The 26025-nt window shown below is 36.1% G+C and overlaps 1 protein-coding gene across 7 annotated transcripts in view; it reads left to right on the top strand.

Moving 5' to 3' along the window:
- Positions 1 to 26025, top strand: part of sls (sallimus) — an 85252-nt gene that overhangs the window by 56529 nt on the left and 2698 nt on the right. For 4 of the 7 annotated variants that reach the window (XM_067354351.1, XM_067354318.1, XM_067354326.1 and 1 more), the window contains 17 exons: positions 249 to 12848; positions 13167 to 13192; positions 13269 to 19209; positions 19665 to 19712; positions 19801 to 19917; positions 20026 to 20178; positions 20316 to 20679; positions 20831 to 21146; positions 21234 to 21522; positions 22216 to 22287; positions 22400 to 23621; positions 23715 to 23872; positions 24090 to 24380; positions 24470 to 24611; positions 24734 to 25003; positions 25088 to 25533; positions 25657 to 25959. In XM_067354351.1, the coding sequence (XP_067210452.1) occupies positions 249 to 12848; positions 13167 to 13192; positions 13269 to 19209; positions 19665 to 19712; positions 19801 to 19917; positions 20026 to 20178; positions 20316 to 20679; positions 20831 to 21146; positions 21234 to 21522; positions 22216 to 22287; positions 22400 to 23621; positions 23715 to 23872; positions 24090 to 24380; positions 24470 to 24611; positions 24734 to 25003; positions 25088 to 25533; positions 25657 to 25959 (22758 nt within the window). The remainder of the gene's footprint in view (positions 1 to 248; positions 12849 to 13166; positions 13193 to 13268; positions 19210 to 19664; positions 19713 to 19800; positions 19918 to 20025; positions 20179 to 20315; positions 20680 to 20830; positions 21147 to 21233; positions 21523 to 22215; positions 22288 to 22399; positions 23622 to 23714; positions 23873 to 24089; positions 24381 to 24469; positions 24612 to 24733; positions 25004 to 25087; positions 25534 to 25656; positions 25960 to 26025) is intronic. The other 3 variants (XM_067354330.1, XM_067354333.1, XM_067354321.1) reach the window with 2 other exon arrangements.

Raw genomic sequence — 26025 nt, forward strand, 5'->3', positions numbered from 1 at the left:
AAAACAATTTACACAAGTATTTCACAAAACAAATATTTCATTGCTCAAAACGTTCAACATGCAGCGAATACTACCACGCTTGATGCAAGACAATCTTCAATGATGGAATGATGAACGTTAAATGGAAAAATAGAAAATATTTTAATTCCAACAATACCAAACTAGAATAAAAATTAAACATTGCAACGCAAACAAAACCACATAACACTCAACATATTAATCATGCCACACTTCTGTATATATTTCAGAAACAACAGCAGAATCAGCGCAACAACATGACATCACAATTACACAACACATCACAAAACACGATACAACAACACATCATCCAACGAATGATTCTGATATTGAAATAACTGAAGAATATACCACTAAATTTAGACGTGGCAGCAAAAACGATGAAACAGCAGCGGTTAAAACAAAGAAAACAATAATACGAAAAAAGAAACTAGGCGGCAAATCTAAACAAGAAAAAGTAGTCGTAATCGAAGAAGAACTTGAAAATATAAAATCACGCTTACCATCAATCCCAAAGAAGCAGTTTATGCAAATAGAAGAAGTAGTGGGAACGACCGGAATAGAAGAAATAGCACCAACAAAAATTGAAGAATTAGAAGATATACCACATAAAATAGAAGAAACAACAGAGATAGTAATAGAACAGATACCAACGACAACCAATAAAAACGGTACAAAATATAAAAAAGAAAAAGAAAACATTATTCCGTACCATACTATTATCAAAACTAAAGAAGAAAACAGCCAAAACCAAGCAAAAGATAAAAATAACACAGAAAAAATTCCACAAGAAACAATTAAAAAAAAAATTATAAAAAAAAGAAAACAAAAACAGCAAGTGACGGAAAAAGTCACTGTCGAGGAAAAAGGAAAAGCACCCGTCACCACGGTTACCGAAGGCCCTGATGAGGAAATTGTAGAAGAAACTGTTTTACCTTTACCTCAACTGGAATTGGCAAAACCTGTCGAAGTAGAAGAAATACGGGAGCAAGTTACTGTCACCGAAGAAATTGTTCAAGGCAAAAGACCGAAGAAAATTACAAAGAGAAAGATCATTAAACGCAAGGGCCAAAAACAACAAGTGACGGAAGAAGTCACTGTTGAAAAGGAAGGAAAAGCACCCGTCACCACGGTTACGGATGGCCCTGAAGAGGAAATCGTAGAAGAAAGTATTTTACATTTACCTCAACTGAAATTGCCAAAACCTGACGAAGTAGAGGAAATTCGGGAGCAAGTTACTGTAACCGAAGAAATTGTTGAAGGAAAAAAACCGAAGAAGATTACAAAGAAAAAGATTATTAAACGCAAAGGACAGAAACAGCAAGTGACGGAAGAAATCACTGTCGAGGAAAAAGGAGAAGCACCCGTCACCACGGTTACCGAAGGCCCTGATGAGGAAATTATAGAAGAAACTGTTTTACCTTTACCTCAACTGGAATTGGCAAAACCTGTCGAAGTAGAGGAAATTCGGGAGCAAGTTACTGTCACCGAAGAAATTGTTCAAAGCAAAAGACCGAAGAAAATTACAAAGAGAAAGATTATTAAACGCAAGGGACAGAAACAGCAAGTGACGGAAGAAGTCACTATCGAGGAAAAAGGAAATGCACCCGTAACCACGGTTACCGAGAGCCCTGAAGAAGAAATTGTAGCAGAAACTGTTTCACCTTTACCTCAACTGGAATTGGCAAAACCTGTCGAAGTAGAGGAAATTCGGGAGCAAGTTACTGTCACCGAAGAAATTGTTGAGGGTAAAAAACCTAAGAAAATTACAAAGAAAAAAATTATTAAACGCAAGGGACAGAAACAGCAAGTGACGGAAGAAGTCACTGTCGAGGAAAAAGGAAAAGCACCCGTCACCACGGTTACCGAGGGCCCTGAAGAAGAAATTGTAGAAGAAACTGTTTTATCTTTACCTCAACTCGAATTGGCGAAACCTGTCAAAGCAGAAGAAATTCGGGAGCAAGTCACTATCACCGAAGAAACTGTTGAAGGTAAAAAACCGAAAAAAATTACAAAGAAAAAGATTATTAAACGAAAGGGACAGAAACAGCAAGTGACGGAAGAAGTCACTGTCGAAGAAAAAGGAAAAGCACCCGTCACCACGGTTACCGAGAGCCCTGAAGAGGAAATTGTAGAAGAAACTGTTTTATCTTTACCTCAACTCGAATTAGCAAAACCTGTCGAAATAAAGGAAATTCGGGAGCAAGTTACTGTCACCGAAGAAACTGTTGAAGGCAAAAGACCAAAGAAAATTACAAAGAGAAAGATTATTAAACGCAAGGGCCAAAAACAACAAGTGATGGAAGAAGTCACTGTCGAAGAAGAAGGAAAAGCACCCGTCACCACGGTTACCGAAGGCCCTGTAGAGGAAATTGTAGAAGAAACTGTTTTACCTTTACCTCAACTCGAATTGGCAAAACCTGTCGAAGTAGAGGAAATTCGGGAGCAAGTTACTGTCACCGAAGAAACTGTTGAAGGTAAAAAACCGAAGAAAATTACAAAGAGAAAGATAATTAAACGCAAGGGACAGAAACAGCAAGTGACGGAAAAAGTCACTGTCGAGGAAATAGGAAAAGCACCCGTCACCACGGTTTCCGAGAGCCCTGAAGAGGAAATTGTAGAAGAAACTGTTTTATCTTTACCTCAACTCGAATTAGCAAAACCTGTCGAAATAAAGGAAATTCGGGAGCAAGTTACTGTCACCGAAGAAACTGTTGAAGGCAAAAGACCAAAGAAAATTACAAAAAGAAAGATTATTAAACGCAAAGGACAGAAACAGCAAGTGACGGAAGAAGTCACTGTCGAGGAAAAAGGAAAAGCACCCGTCACCACGGTTACCGAAGGCCCTGTAGAGGAAATTGTAGAAGAAACTGTTTTACCTTTACCTCAACTCGAATTGGCAAAACCTGTCGAAGTAGAGGAAATTCGGGAGCAAGTTACTGTCACCGACGAAACTGTTGAAGGTAAAAAACCGAAAAAGATTACAAAGAAAAAAATTATAAAACGCAAAGGACAGAAACAGCAAGTGACGGAAGAAGTCACTGTCGAGGAAAAAGGAAAAGCACCCGTCACCACGGTTACCGAAGGCCCTGTAGAGGAAATTGTAGAAGAAACTGTTTTACCTTTACCTCAACTCGAATTGGCAAAACCTGTCGAAGTAGAGGAAGTTCGGGAGCAAGTTACTGTCACCGAAGAAATTGTTGAAGGCGAAAGACCGAAGAAAATTACAAAGAAAAAAATTATTAAACGCAACGGACAAAAACAGCAAGTGACGGAAGAAGTCACTGTCGAGGAAAAAGGAAAAGCACCCGTCACCACGGTTACAGAAGGCCCCGAAGAGGAAATTGTAGAAGAAACTGTTTTACCTTTACCTCAACTCGAATTGGCAAAACCTGTCGAAGCAGAAGAAATTCGGGAGCAAGTCACTATCACCGAAGAAACTGTTGAAACTAAAAAACCGAAGAAAATTACAAAGAAAAAGATTATTAAACGAAAAGGACAGAAACAGCAAGTGACGGAAGAAGTCACTGTCGAGGAAATAGGAAAAGCACCCGTCACCACGGTTACCGAGAGCCCTGAAGAGAAAATTGTAGAAGAAACTGTTTTATCTTTACCTCAACTCGAATTAGCAAAACCTGTCGAAATAAAGGAAATTCGGGAGCAAGTTACTGTCACCGAAGAAACTGTTGAAGGCAAGAGACCGAAAAAAATTACAAAGAGAAAGATTATTAAACGCAAGGGCCAAAAACAACAAGTGACGGAAGAATTCACTGTTGAAGAAGAAGGAAAAGCACCCGTCACCACGGTTACCGAAGGCCCTGTAGAGGAAATTGTAGAAGAAACGGTTTTACCTTTACCTCAACTCGAATTGGCAAAACCTGTCGAAGTAGAGGAAATTCGGGAGCAAGTTACTGTCACCGACGAAACTGTTGAAGGTAAAAAACCGAAAAAGATTACAAAGAAAAAAATTATAAAACGCAAAGGACAGAAACAGCAAGTGACGGAAGAAGTCACTGTCGAGGAAAAAGGAAAAGCACCCGTCACCACGGTTACCGAAGGCCCTGTAGAGGAAATTGTAGAAGAAACTGTTTTACCTTTACCTCAACTCGAATTGGCAAAACCTGTCGAAGCAGAAGAAATTCGGGAGCAAGTCACTATCACCGAAGAAACTGTTGAAACTAAAAAACCGAAGAAAATTACAAAGAAAAAGATTATTAAACGAAAAGGACAGAAACAGCAAGTGACGGAAGAAGTCACTGTCGAGGAAATAGGAAAAGCACCCGTCACCACGGTTACCGAGAGCCCAGAAGAGGAAATTGTAGAAGAAACTGTTTTATCTTTACCTCAACTCGAATTAGCAAAACCTGTCGAAATAAAGAAAATTCGGGAGCAAGTTACTGTCACCGAAGAAACTGTTGAAGGCAAGAGACCGAAGAAAATTACAAAGAGAAAGATTATTAAACGCAAGGGCCAAAAACAACAAGTGACGGAAGAAGTCACTGTTGAAGAAGAAGGAAAAGCACCCGTCACCACGGTTACCGAAGGCCCTGTAAAGGAAATTGTAGAAGAAACTGTTTTACCTTTACCTCAACTCGAATTGGCAAAACCTGTCGAAGTAGAGGAAATTCGGGAGCAAGTTACTGTCACCGACGAAACTGTTGAAGGTAAAAAACCGAAAAAGATTACAAAGAAAAAAATTATAAAACGCAAAGGACAGAAACAGCAAGTGACGGAAGAAGTCACTGTCGAGGAAAAAGGAAAAGCACCCGTCACCACGGTTACCGAAGGCCCTGTAGAGGAAATTGTAGAAGAAACTGTTTTACCTTTACCTCAACTCGAATTGGCAAAACCTGTCGAAGTAGAGGAAATTCGGGAGCAAGTTACTGTCACCGAAGAAATTGTTGAAGGCGAAAGACCGAAGAAAATTACAAAGAAAAAAATTATTAAACGCAACGGACAGAAACAGCAAGTGACGGAAGAAGTCACTGTCGAGGAAAAAGGAAAAGCACCCGTCACCATGGTTACCGAGGGTCCTGAACAAGAAATCGTAGAAGAAAATATTTTACCTTTACCTCAACTCGAATTTGCAAAACCTGTCGAAGTAGTGGATATTCGAGAGCAAGTTACTGTAACCGAAGAAATTGTTGAAGGCAAAAAACCGAAGAAAATTACAAAGAAAAAGATTATTAAACGCAAGGGACAGAAACAGCAAGTGACGGAAGAAGTCACTGTCGAAGAAAAAGGAAAAGCACCCGTCACCACGGTTACAGAAGGCCCCGAAGAGGAAATTGTAGAAGAAACTGTTTTACCTTTACCTCAACTCGAATTGGCAAAACCTGTCGAAACAGAAGAAATTCGGGAGCAAGTCACTATCACCGAAGAAACTGTTGAAACTAAAAAACCGAAGAAAATTACAAAGAAAAAGATTATTAAACGAAAAGGACAGAAACAGCAAGTGACGGAAGAAGTCACTGTCGAGGAAATAGGAAAAGCACCCGTCACCACGGTTACCGAGAGCCCTGAAGAGGAAATTGTAGAAGAAACTGTTTTATCTTTACCTCAACTCGAATTAGCAAAACCTGTCGAAATAAAGGAAATTCGGGAGCAAGTTACTGTCACCGAAGAAACTGTTGAAGGCAAGAGACCAAAGAAAATCACAAAGAGAAAGATTATTAAACGCAAGGGCCAAAAACAACAAGTGACGGAAGAAGTCACTGTTGAAGAAGAAGGAAAAGCACCCGTCACCACAGTTACCGAGGGCCCTGAAGAGGAAATCGTAGAAGAAAGTACTTTACCTTTACCTCAACTGAAATTGGCAAAACCTGTCGAAGTAGAGGAAATTCGGGAGCAAGTTACTGTCACCGAAGAAACTGTTGAAGATAAAAAACCGAAGAAGGTTACAAAGAAAAAGATTATTAAACGCAAGGGACAGAAACAGCAAGTGACGGAAGAAGTCACTATCGAGGAAAAAGGAAAAGCACCCGTCACCACGGTTACCGAGGGCCCTGAAGAGGAAATTGTAGAAGAAACTGATTTACCTTTACCTCAACTGGAATTGGCAAAACCTGTCGAAGTAGAGGAAATTCGGGAGCAAGTTACTGTCACCGACGAAACTGTTGAAGGTAAAAAACCGAAAAAGATTACAAAGAAAAAAATTATAAAACGCAAGGGACAGAAACAGCAAGTGACGGAAGAAGTCACTGTCGAGGAAAAAGGAAAAGCACCCGTCACCACGGTTACCGAAGGCCCTGTAGAGGAAATTGTAGAAGAAACTGTTTTACCTTTACCTCAATTCGAATTGGCAAAACCTGTCGAAGTAGAGGAAATTCGGGAGCAAGTTACTGTCACCGAAGAAATTGTTGAAGGCGAAAGACCGAAGAAAATTACAAAGAAAAAAATTATTAAACGTAACGGACAGAAACAGCAAGTGACGGAAGAAGTCACTGTCGAGGAAAAAGGAAAAGCACCCGTCACCATGGTTACCGAGGGCCCTGAACAAGAAATCGTAGAAGAAAATATTTTACCTTTACCTCAACTCGAATTTGCAAAACCTGTCGAAGTAGTGGATATTCGAGAGCAAGTTACTGTAACCGAAGAAATTGTTGAAGGCAAAAAACCGAAGAAAATTACAAAGAAAAAAATTATTAAACGCAAGGGACAAAAACAGCAAGTGACGGAAGAAGTCACTGTCGAGGAAAAAGGAAAAGCACCCGTCACCACGGTTACAGAAGGCCCCGAAGAGGAAATTGTAGAAGAAACTGTTTTACCTTTACCTCAACTCGAATTGGCAAAACCTGTCGAAGCAGAAGAAATTCGGGAGCAAGTCACTATCACCGAAGAAACTGTTGAAACTAAAAAACCGAAGAAAATTACAAAGAAAAAGATTATTAAACGAAAAGGACAGAAACAGCAAGTGACGGAAGAAGTCACTGTCGAGGAAATAGGAAAAGCACCCGTCACCACGGTTACCGAGAGCCCTGAAGAGGAAATTGTAGAAGAAACTGTTTTATCTTTACCTCAACTCGAATTAGCAAAACCTGTCGAAATAAAGGAAATTCGGGAGCAAGTTACTGTCACCGAAGAAACTGTTGAAGGCAAGAGACCGAAGAAAATTACAAAGAGAAAGATTATTAAACGCAAGGGCCAAAAACAACAAGTGACGGAAGAAGTCACTGTTGAAGAAGAAGGAAAAGCACCCGTCACCACAGTTACCAAGGGCCCTGAAGAGGAAATCGTAGAAGAAAGTACTTTACCTTTACCTCAACTGAAATTGGCAAAACCTGTCGAAGTAGAGGAAATTCGGGAGCAAGTTACTGTCACCGAAGAAACTGTTGAAGATAAAAAACCGAAGAAGATTACAAAGAAAAAGATTATTAAACGCAAGGGACAGAAACAGCAAGTGACGGAAGAAGTCACTATCGAGGAAAAAGGAAAAGCACCCGTCACCACGGTTACCGAGGGCCCTGAAGAGGAAATTGTAGAAGAAACTGATTTACCTTTACCTCAACTGGAATTGGCAAAACCTGTCGAAGTAGAGGAAATTCGGGAGCAAGTTACTGTCACCGACGAAACTGTTGAAGGTAAAAAACCGAAAAAGATTACAAAGAAAAAAATTATAAAACGCAAGGGACAGAAACAGCAAGTGACGGAAGAAGTCACTGTCGAGGAAAAAGGAAAAGCACCCGTCACCACGGTTACCGAAGGCCCTGTAGAGGAAATTGTAGAAGAAACTGTTTTACCTTTACCTCAACTCGAATTGGCAAAACCTGTCGAAGTAGAGGAAATTCGGGAGCAAGTTACTGTCACCGAAGAAACTGTTGAAGGTAAAAAACCAAAGAAAATTACAAAGAGAAAGATAATTAAACGCAAGGGACAGAAACAACAAGTGACGGAAGAAGTCACTGTCGAAGAAAAAGGAAAAGCACCCGTCACTACGGTTTCCGAGAGCCCTGAAGAGGAAATTGTAGAAGAAACTGTTTTATCTGTACCTCAACTCGAATTAGCAAAACCTGTCGAAATAAAGGAAATTCGGGAGCAAGTTACTGTCACCGAAGAAACTGTTGAAGGCAAAAGACTGAAGAAAATTACAAAGAGAAAGATTATTAAACGCAAGGGCCAAAAACAACAAGTGACGGAAAAAGTCACTGTTGAAGAAGAAGGAAAAGCACCCGTCACCACAGTTACCGAGGGCCCTGAAGAGGAAATCGTAGAAGAAGATACTTTACCTTTACCTCAACTGAAATTGGCAAAACCTGTCGAAGTAGAGGAAATTCGGGAGCAAGTTACTGTCACCGAAGAAACTGTTGAAGTTAAAAAACCGAAGAAGATTACAAAGAAAAAGATTATTAAACGCAAGGGACAGAAACAGCAAGTGACGGAAGAAGTCACTATCGAGGAAAAAGGAAAAGCACCCGTCACCACGGTTACCGAGGGCCCTGAAGAGGAAATTGTAGAAGAAACTAATTTATCTTTACCTGAACTGGAATTGGCAAAACCTGTAGAAGTAGAGGAAATTCGGGAGCAAGTTACTGTCACCGACGAAACTGTTGAAGGTAAAAAACCGAAAAAGATTACAAAGAAAAAAATTATAAAACGCAAGGGACAGAAACAGCAAGTGACGGAAGAAGTCACTGTCGAGGAAAAAGGAAAAGCACCCGTCACCACGGTTAACGAAGGCCCTGTAGAGGAAATTGTAAAAGAAACTGTTTTACCTTTACCTCAACTCGAATTGGCAAAACCTGTCGAAGTAGAGGAAATTCGGGAGCAAGTTACTGTCACCGAAGAAATTGTTGAAGGCGAAAGACCGAAGAAAATTACAAAGAAAAAAATTATTAAACGCAACGGACAGAAACAGCAAGTGACGGAAGAAGTCACTGTCGAGGAAAAAGGAAAAGCACCCGTCACCACGGTTATCGAGGGCCCTGAAGAGGAAATTGTAGATGAAACTGTTTTACCTTTACCTCAACTAGAATTGGCAAAACCTGTCGAAGTAGAGGAAATTCGGGAGCAAGTTACTGTCACCGAAGAAACTGTTGAAAGTAGAAAACCGAAGAAGATTACAAAGAAAAAGATTATTAAACGCAAGGGACAGAAACAGCAAGTGACGGAAGAAGTCACTATCGAGGAAAAAGAAAAAGCACCCGTCACCACGGTTACCGAAGGCCCTGAAGAGGAAATTGTAGAAGAAACTGATTTATCTTTACCTCAACTGGAATTGGCAAAACCTGTCGAAGTAGAGGAAATTCGGGAGCAAGTTACTGTCACCGACGAAACTGTTGAAGGTAAAAAACTGAAAAAGATTACAAAAAAAAAAATTATAAAACGCAAGGGACAGAAACAGCAAGTGACGGAAGAAGTCACTGTCGAGGAAAAAGGAAAAGCACCCGTCACCACGGTTATCGAGGGCCCTGATGAGGAAATTGTAGAAGAAACTGTTTTACCTTTACCTCAACTAGAATTGGCAAAACCTGTCGAAGTAGAGGAAATTCGGGAGCAAGTTACTGTCACCGAAGAAACTGTTAAAGGTAGAAAACCGAAGAAAATTACAAAGAAAAAGATTATTAAACGCAAGGGACAGAAACAGCAAGTGATGGAAGAAGTCACTGTCGAGGAAAAAGGAAAAGCACCCGTCACCACGGTTACAGAAGGACCTGTAGAGGAAATTGTAGAAGAAACTGTTTTATCTTTACCTCAATTCGAATTTGCAAAACCTGTCGAAGTAGAGGAAATTCGGGAGCAAGTTACTGTCACTGAAGAAATTGTTGATGGTAAAAAACCGAAGAAGATTACAAAGAAAAAGATTATTAAACGCAAGGGACAGAAACAGCAAGTGACGGAAGAAGTCACTGTCGAGGAAAGAGGAAAAGCACCCGTCACCACGGTTTCAGAAGGCCCTGATGAGGAAATTGTAGAAGAAACTGTTTTACCTTTACCTCAATTCGAATTTGCAAAACCTGTCGAAGTAGAAGAAATTCGGGAGCAAATTACTGTCACTGAAGAAATTGTTGATGGTAAAAAACCGAAGACGATTACAAAGAAAAAGATTATAAAACGCAAGGGACAGAAACAGCAAGTGACGGAAGAAGTCACTGTCGAGGAAAAAGGAAAAGCACCCGTCACCACGGTTATCGAGGGCCCTGAAGAGGAAATTGTAAAAGAAACTGTTTCACCTTTACCTCAACTGGAATTGGCAAAACCTGTCGAAGTAGAGGAAATTTGGGAGCAAGTTACTGTCACCGAAGAAATTGTTGATTGTAAAAAACCTAAGAAAATTACAAAGAGAAAGATTATTAAACGCAAGGGACAGAAACAGCAAGTGACGGAAGAAGTCACTGTCGAGGAAAAAGGAAAAGCACCCGTCACCACGGTTATCGAGGGCCCTGAAGAGGAAATTGTAGAAGAAACTGTTTTACCTTTACCTCAACTAGAATTGGCAAAACCTGTAGAAGTAGAGGAAATTCGGGAGCAAGTTACTGTCACCGAAGAAACTGTTGAAGGCAGAAAACCGAAGAAAATTACAAAGAAAAAGATTATTAAACGCAAGGGACAGAAACAGCAAGTGACGGAAGAAGTCACTATCGAGGAAAAAGGAAAAGCACCCGTCACCACGGTTATCGAGGGCCCTGAAGAGGAAATTGTAGAAGAAACTGTTTTACCTTTACCTCAACTCGAATTGGCAAAACCTGTCGCAGTAGAGGAAATTCGGGAGCAAGTTACTGTCACCGAAGAAACTGTTGAAGGCAGAAAACCGAAGAAAATTACAAAGAAAAAGATTATTAAACGCAAGGGACAGAAACAGCAAGTGATGGAAGAAGTCACTGTCGAGGAAAAAGGAAAAGCACCCGTCACCACGATTACAGAAGGCCCTGTAGAGGAAATTGTAGAAGAAACTGCTTTACCTTTACCTCAATTGGAATTTGCAAAACCTATCGAAGTAGAGGAAATTCGAGAGCAAGTCACTATCACCGAAGAAACTGTTGAAGGTAGAAAACCGAAGAAAATTACAAAGAAAAAGGTTATAAAACGCAAGAGACAAAAACAGCAAGTGACGGAAGAAGTCACTGTCGAGGAAAAAGGAAAAGCACCCGTCACCACGGTTACAGAAGGCCCTGTAGAGGAAATTGTAGAAGAAACTGTTTTACCTTTACCTCAACTAGAATTGGCAAAACCTGTCGAAGTAGAGGAAATTCGGGAGCAAGTTACTGTCACCGAAGAAACTGTTGATGGTAAAAAATCTAAGAAAATTACAAAGAAAAAGATTATTAAACGCAAGGGACAGAAACAGCAAGTGACGGAAGAAGTCACTGTCGAGGAAAAAGGAAAAGCACCCGTCACCACGGTTACAGAAGGCCCTGATGAGAAAATTGTAGAAGAAACTGTTTTACCTTTACCTCAATTCGAATTTGCAAAACCTGTCAAAGTAGAGGAAATTCGAGAGCAAGTCACTATCACCGAAGAAATTGTTGAAGGCGAAAGACCGAAGAAAATTACAAAGAAAAAGGTTATAAAACGCAAGGGACAGAAACAGCAAGTGACGGAAGAAGTCACTGTCGAGGAAAAAGGAAAAGCACCCGTCACCACGGTTACAGAAGGCCCTGTAGAGGAAATTGTAGAAGAAACTGTTTTACCTTTACCTCAACTAGAATTGGCAAAACCTGTCGAAGTAGAGGAAATTCGGGAGCAAGTTACTGTCACCGAAGAAAGTGTTGAAGATAAAAAACCGAAGATGATTACAAAGAAAAAGATTATTAAACGCAAGGGACAGATACAGCAAGTGATGGAAGAAGTCACTGTCGAGGAAAAAGGAAAAGCACCCGTCACCACGGTTACAGAAGGACCTGTAGAGGAAATTGTAGAAGAAACTGCTTTACCTTTACCTCAATTGGAATTTGCAAAACCTATCGAAGTAGAGGAAATTCGAGAGCAAGTCACTATCACCGAAGAAACTGTTGAAGGTAGAAAACCGAAGAAAATTACAAAGAAAAAGGTTATAAAACGCAAGGGACAAAAACAGCAAGTGACGGAAGAAGTCACTGTCGAGGAAAAAGGAAAAGCACCCGTCACCACGGTTACCGAAGGCCCTGATGAGAAAATTGTAGAAGAAACTGTTTCACCTTTACCTCAACTGGAATTGGCAAAACCTGTCGAAGTAGAGGAAATTCGGGAGCAAGTTACTGTCACCGAAGAAATTGTTGATGGTAAAAAATCTAAGAAAATTACAAAGAAAAAGATTATTAAACGCAAGGGACAGAAACAGCAAGTGACGGAAGAAGTCACTGTCGAGGAAAAAGGAAAAGCACCCGTCACCACGGTTACAGAAGGCCCTGATGAGAAAATTGTAGAAGAAACTGTTTTACCTTTACCTCAACTCGAATTTGCAAAACCTGTTAAAATAGAGGAAATTCGAGAACAAGTTACTGTCACCGAAGAAATTGTTGAAGGCAAAAGGCCGAAGAAAATTACAAAGAGGAAGATCATTGAACGCAAGGGCCAAAAACAACAAGTGACGGAAGAAGTTACTGTCGAAGAGAAAGGAAAAGTACTCGTGACAACGGTTACTGAAGGTCCTGAGGTAGAAATCGTTGAGGAAATTGGTGTTTCTTTATCTCCTTGTGAGTTTAGTGAACCTATTGAGCCACCTATGTTAACAAATGATGAAGATGGTGAAGAACAACGCACAACAAGAGTAACTGTCGATGATGAAAGTAAAATGCATCACACTGACTTAGTTACAACTAATCTTCACGCAGACACCGCTATACCAGAAATACACGATAAACTCAAACACAAAGAACTGACAAAACATAAGATTAATAAGAATGTATTAAAAGGTAAGCTTCTTGATTGGTTGTTGCTAGTGTTATTGCTTGTATCCAGTAACGATACATATATACATATTTCGATTATTCTTTTTTCGATATGCATACATATATACATCTTTGAACAAATGTTTTTCTTAAAGTAAAGCAGATGGTAAAAAGAAAATATAATTTTTATCATTAACCCAATACGTTAATACACGTCATACATGTTATGACTATACTATATAATTTTCGTATAATTTAATATATAATTATTTCTTAAGCTTTTTTTTTTCTTTAAAACATTGATTTTTCATTCATTTTTAATATCTTATTTTTACTTTGCAGGTACTTTGGAGGAATCAATATATCAGGTAACATCAAAAAATTAAATTCTTTATGTAATTTATATTATGACATATATTACACTACATCTTTGTAATCTTGCAGCAACAAGAAGAATTGTACGAAATTCCGGAAGAAGGTGTAGAGAAAGTAATAATGGAAGAAGTAGATAAACAAAATGCTCAACTTTTGATAGAGCAAAATGAGTCTGTGAAAACGATGATAGTAGATATTAAAGAAATACCAAAGGAAGAAGAGAATAAATCTGTTATCGAAGAAGAAGTGATTGAAACCATCGAAACACCCACGCAAAAAGTCATTAAAAAGAAGAAGCGTCCAAAGAGAAAAGATGAACTTGTTGAATCAATTGAAAAAGCTACCGTTGAGGAAGGCGTAGATGAAATTGTAACAGACAAGCCAAAACAAGAAAGAGCTAAAGTTATTGTTGAAGAAAGTCAAGAAACAATCACGTTAACAAAAGTAGATGTATGTAAAGCAGCTGTTGAGATGCCAGAAGAAAAAATAGATATTAAAGAGGTAGTAATAGAAACTATCAAAACACCTATAGCAAAATTAGCAACGGAAGATCAGCATGAGCAAATTATAAAAGAAATTGTACAAAAATCAATTAAAGAAACCGAAATAACAGAAAAAGAAAAAATTGTTGAAAATGTTGAAACACCAACAAAAAAAGTTATAAAAAAGAAAACAGCAAAGACTCATGATGATAATATACCAGAAGAAATTGTTGGAGAAATTATTATAGAGAAACCAAAGAAGGAACAAGCTGAAACTACATTCTCTTCGAAAGAAAGTATCGAAGTAACGCAGATTTTAGCTGAATCACCCGTTACCACACTCACAGAAGATAAAACCAAACCAAAAGATGTTGTGGTGTCCGAAATTAAAGATGAAAAGGATATATTGAAAAAAGTTTTAAAAAAAGAAACAAGCACGATTCCTGTTCAAGAAAAAGTGACAGTCGAGATTACTGAAGAAATAATAACAAAAAAACCAAAAGTAGAACAAATACAATCGGCCATTATAACAAAAGAAGGACTTGAAATCATAGAAACAATTTCAAGTACAAGTACTGAAGAACTTCTTGAAAAACTAAAACCTACGAAAGAAACGGCAATGCCAATTGAGGGTATTGAACCGCAAATTGAAATAAAAGAAGTTATTGTAAAGAAAGCGCCTAAAAAAATTGAACCAAAACATGCAAATGAACAACAAATTGAAGAAGAAATTGTCGAAACAATTCTTTCAGAAAGTCCAAGCAAGAAAAAAGCAGAAAAAATAATAACTACAAATAAAGAGGTAGAGACTACCGAAATTGTTCCCGAAATTGCAACTAGTGAACTTGGTAAAGATAAAATGCCACAAGAAGAGCAAGCCATACCTATAGAAGAGGTGGAACAGGATATAAAACTAACGGAAGTAATTGTAAAAAAGGCGCCACTTGTTAAGAAAAGGGCCACGGAAACAAAGAAGGATCAACCAGATGAAGTAGTAGAAGATATAAAAATGGAAAAACCCAAAAAAGAAAAGGCTAAAAAAGATATACCTTTAAAAGAAAGTGTTGAAATTTCAGAAGTGACAACAGAAACAATACCTGAGAAACTTATCACAGAAAAAATGCCTGTCGAAAAGAAAGCAAAATCATTTGTTGCACCTGTAGAAAGTATCGAGATTACTGAGGTTACTGTAGCTATGACAGGCGAGGAAATAACTGAGAAAGAAAAAATCAAAAGTGTTAGAGTTGATATTGAGGAAGAAAAAGAAAAGGAATTAACTCACCTAAAAAAAGATAAGGTCATTCAAGAAATAAAACCTGTCATTATTGAAACAGAACAAGAAGACAAAATAGTGAAAGAAATAACACCAATAAAACCTAGAAAAGAAAAAGCAAAAATAGAGGAAGTGCCACTAGACACTACAAAAATAGCAAAGATAATTCCGGAAACTGAATTTGAAGATATTTCCAAAGAAGTACAACCTGAACTAAAAGAAAAAATACAGCCCACAGAAATAAAAGAAGTTGAAAAACCGAAAGAAACTACAGAAGAAAAATCAGATGAATCCATCGAGAAATCGAAAGAAAAGAAGGTTATTAAGAAAAAGAAAAAGAAACCTGTTAAGAAAGATGATATAGAAGAATGGGTAGAACCCGAATACGAAAGACCAGTACTAGAGCCGATGCCAGAGAAAATTGAATGGGAGCCAACAAAAAAGAAAAAAGAAAAGAAAATATTACTTGAATCTGTTCCGCAAAAATTAATTCCACAAAAGATCGAAAGAAAAGAGATCAAACCTACAAAATTAAAATATACTGAACCACTTCAAGAGACTGTACAATTTGGTACAATTAAATTGAAAAAAGTAACAATTGTTCCGAAAAAAGAAGTCAGCGAACCAGTATTTCCTAAAATCATGTTGCGTAGCAGAATTACATTTATTGGTGACTATCCGCCAGAGTTACAAATACCAAAAATTACATATATAGAAAAGAATCCGGTACAAATTGGTATTTTGTCTAGAAATACAGAAGAAGCTTTACAAGTTTTAAAGAAAAAATATAAAAAACCTAAAATGTCAGAAAAAGAATTAATTGAATTAGAAAAATTAGATAAAGAGTTTGAAGAATTAAAAAAAGTTCCATTGGAAACAATAGAAGATAAATCTATATACGAACGAGAACCTAAGAGACCAATAAAAACGCCCGAAGAACCACAACAGCTCGTTATTGGAAAGGGTGAAGTGAAACAAGAAGCTAAAATTGAGCCTGAAGAAATTAAATTAAAGAAAATTCCGGAAAAGAAACCAGAAGATAAAACAGAAATTAAGAAAAAGCCTAAAAAGAAAGAATCTGTGGAAGATGTAGATCAAAAAGAAGAAGTAAAACCCAAAGAAACATTCGTACATGATGAATTTAAACCACTAGAATTTGATAGACCAGAACTTGAAAAATATATACCTGAAGAACCCGAAACAATCAAAAAGCCAGAACCTGAACCCATTTCAAAACCATATGAAAAACCTAAGAAAAAGAAACCTGATCAAGATATCGAACAAATTCCACTAATCAAAGGAAAACCAAAACCACAGGAACCTGAAGAAGAACCCAAAGTCAAGTTTCGAATACCAACATCAAAGAAACCGGAAGATGAGCCTGAAACGATAACTTTGAAAGGCTGGAAGAAAACTAAGCCTGAAGAAGAAGGTACAGAAGAACATCCAACTAAAGAAAAAGATATCACTCCAACAATATCTAAAGAAGATACGGATGAATTTACAATAAAGCAAAAAATAAAACCAAAAAAAGACAAAAAGGAAAAAATAAAACCAGAAGATAGTGAAGAAATTACATTAAAAAAGGCACCCGAAGAAAAACAAGAAATTCCATTAGAAGAATTAACAATCAAAAAACCAAGAAAGAAGTCAATACCAGAAGAAAAAAATGTACCAGAAATCTCTGAGGATGTATTATTTAAAAAACCTAAGGAACCAGTTGAAGAAGATACTGTTGATGAAGTAAAAATTAAAAAACATGTTATTGAAGAGAAGAAAAAAATTAGTGAAGAAGTCACATTAAAGAAAAAACCAAAGAAAAAGCCCATCACGGAGGAAACTGCTGCAGAGGTTACTGTAAAGAAACCTGCACCGAAAGAAGAAGAAGTACCAGAAGAGGTTTCCGAAAAAGTCGCATTAAAGAAACCGAAAAAAGAGCCTATCAAGGAAGAAGTTGCAGATGAAGTGACAATTAAAAAACCAATTGTTGAAGAAAAGGAGGAAGAAATAAAAGAAATTAGTGAAGAAGTCACATTAAAGAAAAAACCAAAAAAAAAGCCTATTACGGAGGAAACCGCTGCAGAAGTTACTGTAAAGAAACCTGTACCGAAAGAAGAAGAACAAATACTAGAAGAGGTTTCCGAAAAAGTCGCATTAAAGAAACCGAAAAAAGAGCTTGTTAAGGAAGAAGTTGCAGACGAAGTGACAATTAAGAAACCAGTTGTTGAGGAAAAGAAGGAAGAAATAAAAGAAATTAGTGAAGAAGTTACATTAAAGAAAAAACCAAAGAAAAAGCCTATTACGGAGGAAACTGCTGCAGAGATTATTATAAAGAAACCTGTACCGAAAGAAGAAGAACAAGTACCAGAAGAGGTTTCCGAAAAAGTCGCATTAAAGAAACCGAAAAAAGAGCCTATCAAGGAAGAAGTTACAGACGAAGTGACAATTAAAAAACCAATTGTTGAAGAAAAAGAGGAAGAAATAAAAGAAATTAGTGAAGAAGTTACATTAAAGAAAAAACCAAAGAAAAAGCCTATTACGGAGGAAACTGTTGCAGAAGTTACTGTAAAGAAACCTGTACCGAAAGAAGAAGAACAAATACCAGAAGAGGTTTCCGAAAAAGTGGCATTAAAGAAACCGAAAAAAGAGCCTATTAAAGAAGAAGTTGCAGACGAAGTGACAATTAAAAAACCAGTTGTTGAGGAAAAAGAGGAAGAAATAAAAGAAATTAGTGAAGAAGTCACATTAAAGAAAAAACCAAAGAAAAAGCCTATCACGGAGGAAACTGCTGCAGAGGTTACTATAAAGAAACCCGTAGTGAAAGAAAAAGAACAAGTACCAGAAGAAGTCTCCGAAAAAGTAGAATTAAAGAAACCGAAAAAAGAGCCTATCAAGGAAGAAGTTGCAGATGAAATAACAATTAAAAAACCAATTGTTGAGGAAAAAGAAGAAGAAGTAAAAGAAATTACATTAAAGAAAAAACCAAAGAAAAAGCCTATCACGGAGGAAACTGCTGCAGAGGTTACTGTAAAGAAACCTTTATCGAAAGAAGAAGAACAAATACCAGAAGAAGTCTCCGAAAAAGTTGCATTAAAGAAACCGAAAAAAGTGCCTACCAAAGAGGAATTCGCAGATGAGGTAACAATTAAAAAACCAGTTGTTGAGGAAAAAGAAGAAGAAATAAAAGAAATTAGTGAAGAAGTCACATTAAAGAAGAAACCAAAGAAAAAGCTTGTGACGGAGGAAACTGTTGCAGAGGTTACTGTAAAGAAACCTGTACCAAAAGAGGAAGAAAAAGTGTCGGAAGAAGTCTCTGAAAAAGTGGCATTGAAAAAACCAAAAAAGAAACTCCCTAAAGAAGAAGTCACAGATGAAATCACAATTAAAAAATCTATTATAGAGAAGGAAGACATCGAAGAAGTTACTCTTAAATCAAAACCAAAAAAGAAGGTAATCGAAGCGGAAGAAATATCAGAAGTTACTCTTACTAAACCCATAGAAAAAAAGAAGAAAGAAGAAGAAATTACAGATGCATTTACCGATGTGTTATTAAAGAAAAAGAAACCAGTACCAAAAATTGAAGAGGTAAGTGCGGAAGATTTAACCATTCAAAAAATTGAGAAGGTAGAACAGCCTAAAGAAATAATTGAAGAATTTACATTGAAACGTAAACCGCCAAAAAAAGCACCAAAACCCATTGAAGAAATTTATGAAGATGTCACTTTACGCAAATTACGGCCAAAGAAAAAGCCTAGGCCAGATATCAAAGAGGTTACAGAGGTGGAAAATGTGACGTTTAGACCACGCTCTACAAAGACAAAAGAAGATGTGGAACAGGAATTTAAGATCTCATTAAATACATACGAAGAAGAAGATATTTCTATGTCCGGTAAAGTTCGTTTGAAACCAAAGAAACGTCCACTTACGTATTCAGAGGAAACCGGAGAAGAAACAATCAAAATTATTCAAGAAATTGAGGATGATTCCGGGCCAGTTATCGAGGAAATTATTGATGAATCAGAAGATGAAGGTAAAGAAGAATATAGCGTCGAGGAACTCGATATCGATGAAATGAGCATACCTCTAAGACGAAAGAAAAAGAAAGAAAAAACACCATATACCGTAGAAGAAATTGAAGAAGACGATGTTAAAGTGCAATTGAAACGTGATAGGAAATATTCGTACGAAGAAACCGATACTGAATCTTTGGCATTGAAACTAAAAAGCAAAAGACGCCTTTCCACTTATGAAGAAGGTTCGATAATGTTTACATGCATACGTGCAAAGCAAATAAAATTTAACGCAACATGCTTTTAATTAAAATATAATTAATGTCTTTTAAACATTATTTTGATCTTCTGATAAATGCTACTTTTTTTTGCTTTACCTTTCCTTCCTTTCGCTCTAGTTTCCTTTAAAAAAAGGTTTTTATCCTAAATTTTTTTCTTAATTTTTTCATTAACCCACTGCGTATGAAAAGCATATCGGTAATAATTGTTGCATTTTTATTTTTTAACATAGTAATGAGCAATTTATTTGTATAATTGTTATAAAAAAGGTACATTTGAAAAAAAAATGGTATAGTCTCGTATAAACAAACTCTGCTTATATAAATGCTATATCTGCTTAAAAAATCTCTTGTCATATTATAATTGCAATAAACAATCGCATTAAAAGATATTTGTATGATATTTATGTGTAATATTGCAGAAGAAGCTTCTCTTAGCATTACTAGAGAAGAGGAAATTTCTGAAGAAGGTTTGTTGTCATTCTTTAATAATATTTATACATATAATAAAATTTTGTTTATTTTTTATTTTAAATAATTCATTAATGATGTTTTTAGTTGACGAAATCGAATATGTTGTTCGTGATGGTGATACAATGTTTTCAATCTGTTCTTATGTGGCTGAAACGGAGGAAGCTATTAACTTAGTCGAAGGAGAAAAAGTTTATATAATTGGTAAGATTTCTCTCTCTGTATTTTGTACATCCATTAAAATCATCATCATTATATAATTCTAATTAATACAATATATTTAAAATATCTCTTAATATTCATTTCTTACAGATCATACTAATCAGGATTGGTGGTTTGTAAAAAAGCATTTAACCGAAGAAAAAGGTTGGGTACCGGCGCAATATTTACTGAACGAAGTGCATTACACTATTTATTTACAACGAAAATTACACGAAAAAATAGATAAATTGCCTATTTTTGAGAGTAAGTACTTAATGAAATTTATAAAAATAGTGATATAATTTATTAAGTAAACTGCATTTATTGTATATGTGCTTATGATTCATAAAATTTAATATAAAGTTTCTAAAATATTAAAATCATACATTTGTATTTTTTAGAACCAGCTCCAGGAGAGAAAGCCTCAGCTCCAAGATTTATCGAAAAATTACAACCAATCCATACAATCGATGGTTACACCGTTCAGTTTGAATGCCAAGTAGAAGGCATACCAAGACCACAAATAACTTGGTTCCGTCAAACAGCTATTATTAAACCATCTACCGATTTTCAAATGTATTATGACGAAGATAATGTTGCTACCTTGATAATCAGGGAAGTCTTTCCTGAAGATGCCGGTACTTTCACCTGTGTTGCGAAAAATGCTGCAGGATTTGCATCCAGTACTACTGAACTTATCGTCGAGGCTCCTCTGTCGGATCACGGATCGGATGTTACTGGTCTGTCAAGAAAAAGTCTTTCAAGGTGTGCACAAATTTTTATTTTATAAATACTATTAATTATTTTTTTAATATTGTGTTAAAATGACATAAAAAGGCGATTGTAATTTTTATAAATATAAGTTTTATATTATTATATTCTATTTTGTTATATTTTATATTAATATAATATTCAGAGAATCATCTCTTGCGGACATATTGGAGGGTATACCGCCTACATTTTCTCGAAAACCGAAAGCGAAATATGTAAACGAAGGTGACGATGTAATACTGGAGTGCCGCTTAGTCGCCGTACCAGAACCAGAAATAACGTGGTACTATAAAGACGTGCAGATAATTAGCCAAGAAAATATTATAGTTGCGACTGAAAGCGATATGCACATGTACTGCAGTGTTCTAAAAATTACCAAAGTTCAAAAAAGACAAGAAGGAAGGTATAAGATTATTGCTAAGAACAGAGAGGGCGAAGCTACTATCGATATTCCCGTGAAGGTTGGTTGACAATACAAAATATATATACATATGTATGTTATCTCCATAAATTACATATAACATAATTAATACATTTTTGTGGAATAGGTGAAAACTGGAAAAAGTGAGCCACCCGAAATTTTAGAACCATTACAATCTTACATAGTTAAAGAAGGCGAGACTGTTGTTCTATCAACTCAAATAGTTGGTAATCCATCACCTAAAATAACATGGTATAAAGATGGAAAACCAATAAAAGGCTTGCAAACAAAGCAAGACGGACACGTTAATACATTAAACCTGATTCAACCTCAACTAGCAGATAGTGGAGAATATTCAGTCACAGCTATTAATGATATGGGCAAAGCCGAGACTCGAGCTACATTGACTGTTGAAAGTAAGATCAAAAACTTTAAATATCTCTTTAGTTCAAAACTGAAATTTAATTGCAATTTTCAGTCGATTTTCGAAATGAAGGCCACTGCTTTTCCCTTGCCATTGGCATCTTAACAACAAATCGCTATATACATAGTTCCAAAAACAGCGATAGTTTAAATGATTTTCCAAAAGGATTGATGCTCTCTCTTAAATCTTTTCTAACTAAACTAAATTAACGCATCAACAATATTTTTAGTTTCTATTAATCTTTTTCATAATTTGTTCAATTTGTATTTCTTTTTAAATAATTTTTATTTTATTAATACTACTTATACTTGCTATTAATTATGTACAATAAAGTTTGCAATATTATTAATTTTGTAATAAAAATATTAATTACATTACATTACATTACATTACATTAATAGACTATGTATATCTATCTCGAAAATTGGCAAAAATTGCAATCCAGTTTTGCTTTAATTCGCATTCAATATCTTAATGCTCTGCTTTTTTTCTTATTTAATTCGCTTTCTCATAAATCAATTGATAACTGACGATTGGCTGATATTAGCTCAATTTGATGCTCGTTTAATGAAATATAAGTTACAAAAATGAGTTATATTATTTTAATATTTTCTTAGTCAATAAAATATGCCTGGCATTGCAAAATGTAGTTTTACAAAATGCTTCTTCACTAATATGCTTTCAGTTAACTCCAAGTCACAAGTCATCATTAGCTTTCAGCAATGTACGAACGACAAACACATCTCGTTTGTTAAGGGTATGATAAGCATTTGTTGCTATGCTGTCGATTGTCCGATACAATTATATTTTTGTGCACAAAATAAATTCTTTGTAATTTAATAAAATGTTGCTATATTTATGAAATACAGAAGTTCCCAGTGGCGCTCCAGAACCTCCATTATTCACTGAACGTTTCCAAGAAGTAATCGTCCCGGAAAAAGGTACCTTCAAGTTAGCTGCTAAAGTCACTGGAAATCCTGTCCCGGAAGTTACTTGGCTGAGAAACAATAAACCGCTTGATAAATCAGTCAACATCACAGAAACTTATGATGGCGAAAATATTCTACTGGAAATTAAAAATGCGGACTCTGAAATAGATGCCGGAGATTATAAATGTGTCGCTAGTAATCCAGTCGGAAAAGCTTCTCATGGCGCAAAAGTCACAGTAGATGTTGCCAAGGTCTCTTTTGTAAAAAAATTACAAAATGAAGTTATAGTTGATGAGTATAAAACTTTAGAACTAAACTGCGAAACATCTCATACCGTTTCCACTGTGTGGTGGCACAATGATAAAGAGATCAGCGGGATGGATCATCGCGAGGTGATTCAAGAAGGACGCATACACAAATTACTTATTAAAAAGAGTGGCCTTTCCGATGTAGGAACATACAAGTGTACTGTCAAGAACCAAGTAACGTCGAGCAACGTTATTGTTAAAGCCACTAAACCGGAGTTCGTTAAGATGCTACAAGACTTTGAGGTAAAAGAACGCGATGTGGCGATTCTAGAAGTTGAAATCACGTCTCAAACGGCCGACGTTACATGGCGAAAGGATGGCGAGTTATTAACACCAAGCAAAGGAAAACTAGAATTCGTTAAAGATGGTACCGTAAGAAAACTTCTCATCAGAAGCACATCGGTTCATGACGAAGGCGAATACACATGTGCTCTTGTGGATGAAGAATGTACGGCGGAAGTCACAGTCATCGAATTACCACCGGAAATTATTACTAAAATGCAAGATGTAACTATAGCTAGAGGAGAAAAGGCAACCTTTGACATAGAGTTGACAAAAGGTGACGCTTTAGTACGTTGGTTTAAAGACGGGCAAGAATTGCAATTCTCTGAGCACGTACGATTATCAATTGACGGCAAAAGGCAGAAATTAAAAATTTATGATACGGAAATGGAAGATGCGGGAATTTATTCTTGTCAAGTTGGTAATCAAACTTCTTCAGCTAGACTAATAGTCGAAGAGCCTGAAATAGATTTTATCAAAAAATTGCCGGATGTCACTCTAGTGCCTTTTAACACTGACGCAATTTTCCTCATTGAGCTATCGCGTGCCGATGTACCGGTAACATGGTTAAAGTAAGTTGATTTTAAGCATAAACATAAAAATATTTTTAAAATATTAACTTCTGTACAATTACGATTACATAATGGATTATATAAAATTTACAGGAAAGGAGAGATAATTGATGCACAATCATCAAAATATAATATTATCGATGAAGGAAATATTAAAAAACTTATCGTGAAAAAATGTACAACCGAAGATATTTCTGAATACACTGCCGTAGTTGCTAATGTGAAAACATCGTCTAGATTAAAAGTTGAAGGTAAATTTTGTAGGATTATACCTATATTATAAATAATTTTTTAAAGGTTTAAATTTTCTACATATCCATCTATTTCATCCATATTTGATTGATTTGATTGATGAAAAATTAGTTTCATAAATAGTTTAATTTTCTTTTTTATAAAAATTCTCAAGTAGTTTTTTTTTATAAATCCGAATTTTATATATATCTATATAATATCTGTCAATTGTTTTAGTTATCGAAACTCCGCCTAAGATTAATCCTGATACGCCCAAAAAATACAAAACGACAAAAGATGATGATGTTGATATCATAGTAAAATTCACGGCTACGCCAACTCCAGTTGACGAATGGACCGTCAACGGTCGTGTTCTTAAGAAATCCAAACGAATTGTCACATCTATTGATGAATATTCAGCTGTCTTAACGATTAGAAATATACAAGAAAAAGATTTTGGCGATTATAATTTAAAATTAACTAATCCTCACGGAGAGGATAGTATAGAAATTAGCGTCATTGTCGTGCGTAAGTATTTACAAATTAATCGTCTCTATTATTTGAATAAGTTGGAAAGAAATTTATAAAATAAAAAAAAACTAATTGATATATCACAGAGGTACCCGGAGCACCAGGAATTCCGGAACCTTTGGAAATAACCGACAACAGTATTACTCTTCACTGGAAACAACCAGATTCAGATGGATACTCGCCAATAACAGAATACATTCTAGAATATCACGAAAAATCGGAATCTTCGTAAGTAATTTGTTGAATTGAATTGGCTATGTGATAATAAAAACAAAAAAAATATAAAGTAGATCTAATCGATTGATCTACAGCTTGATCAGTAATAAATAAAAAAATTCTTTCATTTTAAGATGGAGGAGAATCACCAAAACAATAAACGAAACTACGTATAAGGTGACAAACTTAATCATCGATAAGGAATATACTTTCCGTGTAACAGCTGTCAACGAAGCTGGACCGGGCGAAACATCGCCTAGTACACCGTATTTGAGAATTTCAAAACTATCGGCATCTGAACCGCCTACCGTTCTCGAAGCGCTGAAGAGTATTGTAACCGGATTGGGAGAAACTATCACACTTTCCTGTGTAATCGGTGGTATACCAACGCCTCGTATTACATGGTACTTTTTTCTTTCGCTCTTCTTTTTGTTAAATATGCCAACTGCCATACTCAAGCCATACTAATTTTAAAATTTATTTTTTAGGTTGAAGGATGATAAAACCTTTGAAGACAGTGATATTACATATGAAAATCACGTAGCTAAATATATAATTCAAAAAACCACAGAGACATCTTCGGCTACATTTACAGTTAAAGCCCAAAATGATGTAGGAACGGCAGAAACATCATGTCAATTAAAGATTCAAGAATCTCCAAAGATTACTTGCGATGAAAATATAACAAACCAAAGGCTAGCAGTGAGTGACAAATGGCAGATCGAGATTCATTTCAGCGGTTTTCCAAAGCCGGAAGTAACTTGGACAAAAACCAACAAAAAAATAACTGATAAACGCATTTCTATTAAAACTGAAAAAAATACATCAACTATTACAATTACTTCGCTTGTCAGAGATGATACAGCTATTTATACAGCGAAAGCGACTAACGAAGCCGGTAGCGCGTCGATAGAATGCCATCTCCGTGTCATAGGTTCATATTTTTTATTCCTTTTGCTTATTTATCTCTGTTTTTTTATAATTCTATATATTAATTAAAACGAAACTTTCAAAAATATATTTTGTAAAATGTAATATATATTTTATGATATTATAGATAAACCGAGCAAACCTCAAGGGCCAGTTATTGCGAAAGAAATCAGACAAGATCGCATCACTATAGAGTGGCGACCACCGATCGACAATGGTGGCATGGAACTGGAAGGATATACTATTGAAAAATGCGAAGCAAATACGAAAATTTGGACAAAAGTAGGCGATATTGATAAAGAAGTCGAGAGTTTCTGCGTGCAGAAATTGCAGCAGGATGTCGATTACTTGTTTAGAATAATCGCTAGAAACGCATTTGGACCTTCAGATCCCTTGGAATCCGAACCAATTAAAACAAGAACTTCGTTCGGTAAGAAAAAAATTATAATAATTCTAATTTTGTTAAATACAAAAAAAACTAAAATGCATAAATTTA

The sequence above is a fragment of the Linepithema humile genome, chromosome 1, assembly GCF_040581485.1.
Source record: "Linepithema humile isolate Giens D197 chromosome 1, Lhum_UNIL_v1.0, whole genome shotgun sequence".
Classification (NCBI taxonomy): Eukaryota; Metazoa; Arthropoda; class Insecta; order Hymenoptera; family Formicidae; genus Linepithema; species Linepithema humile.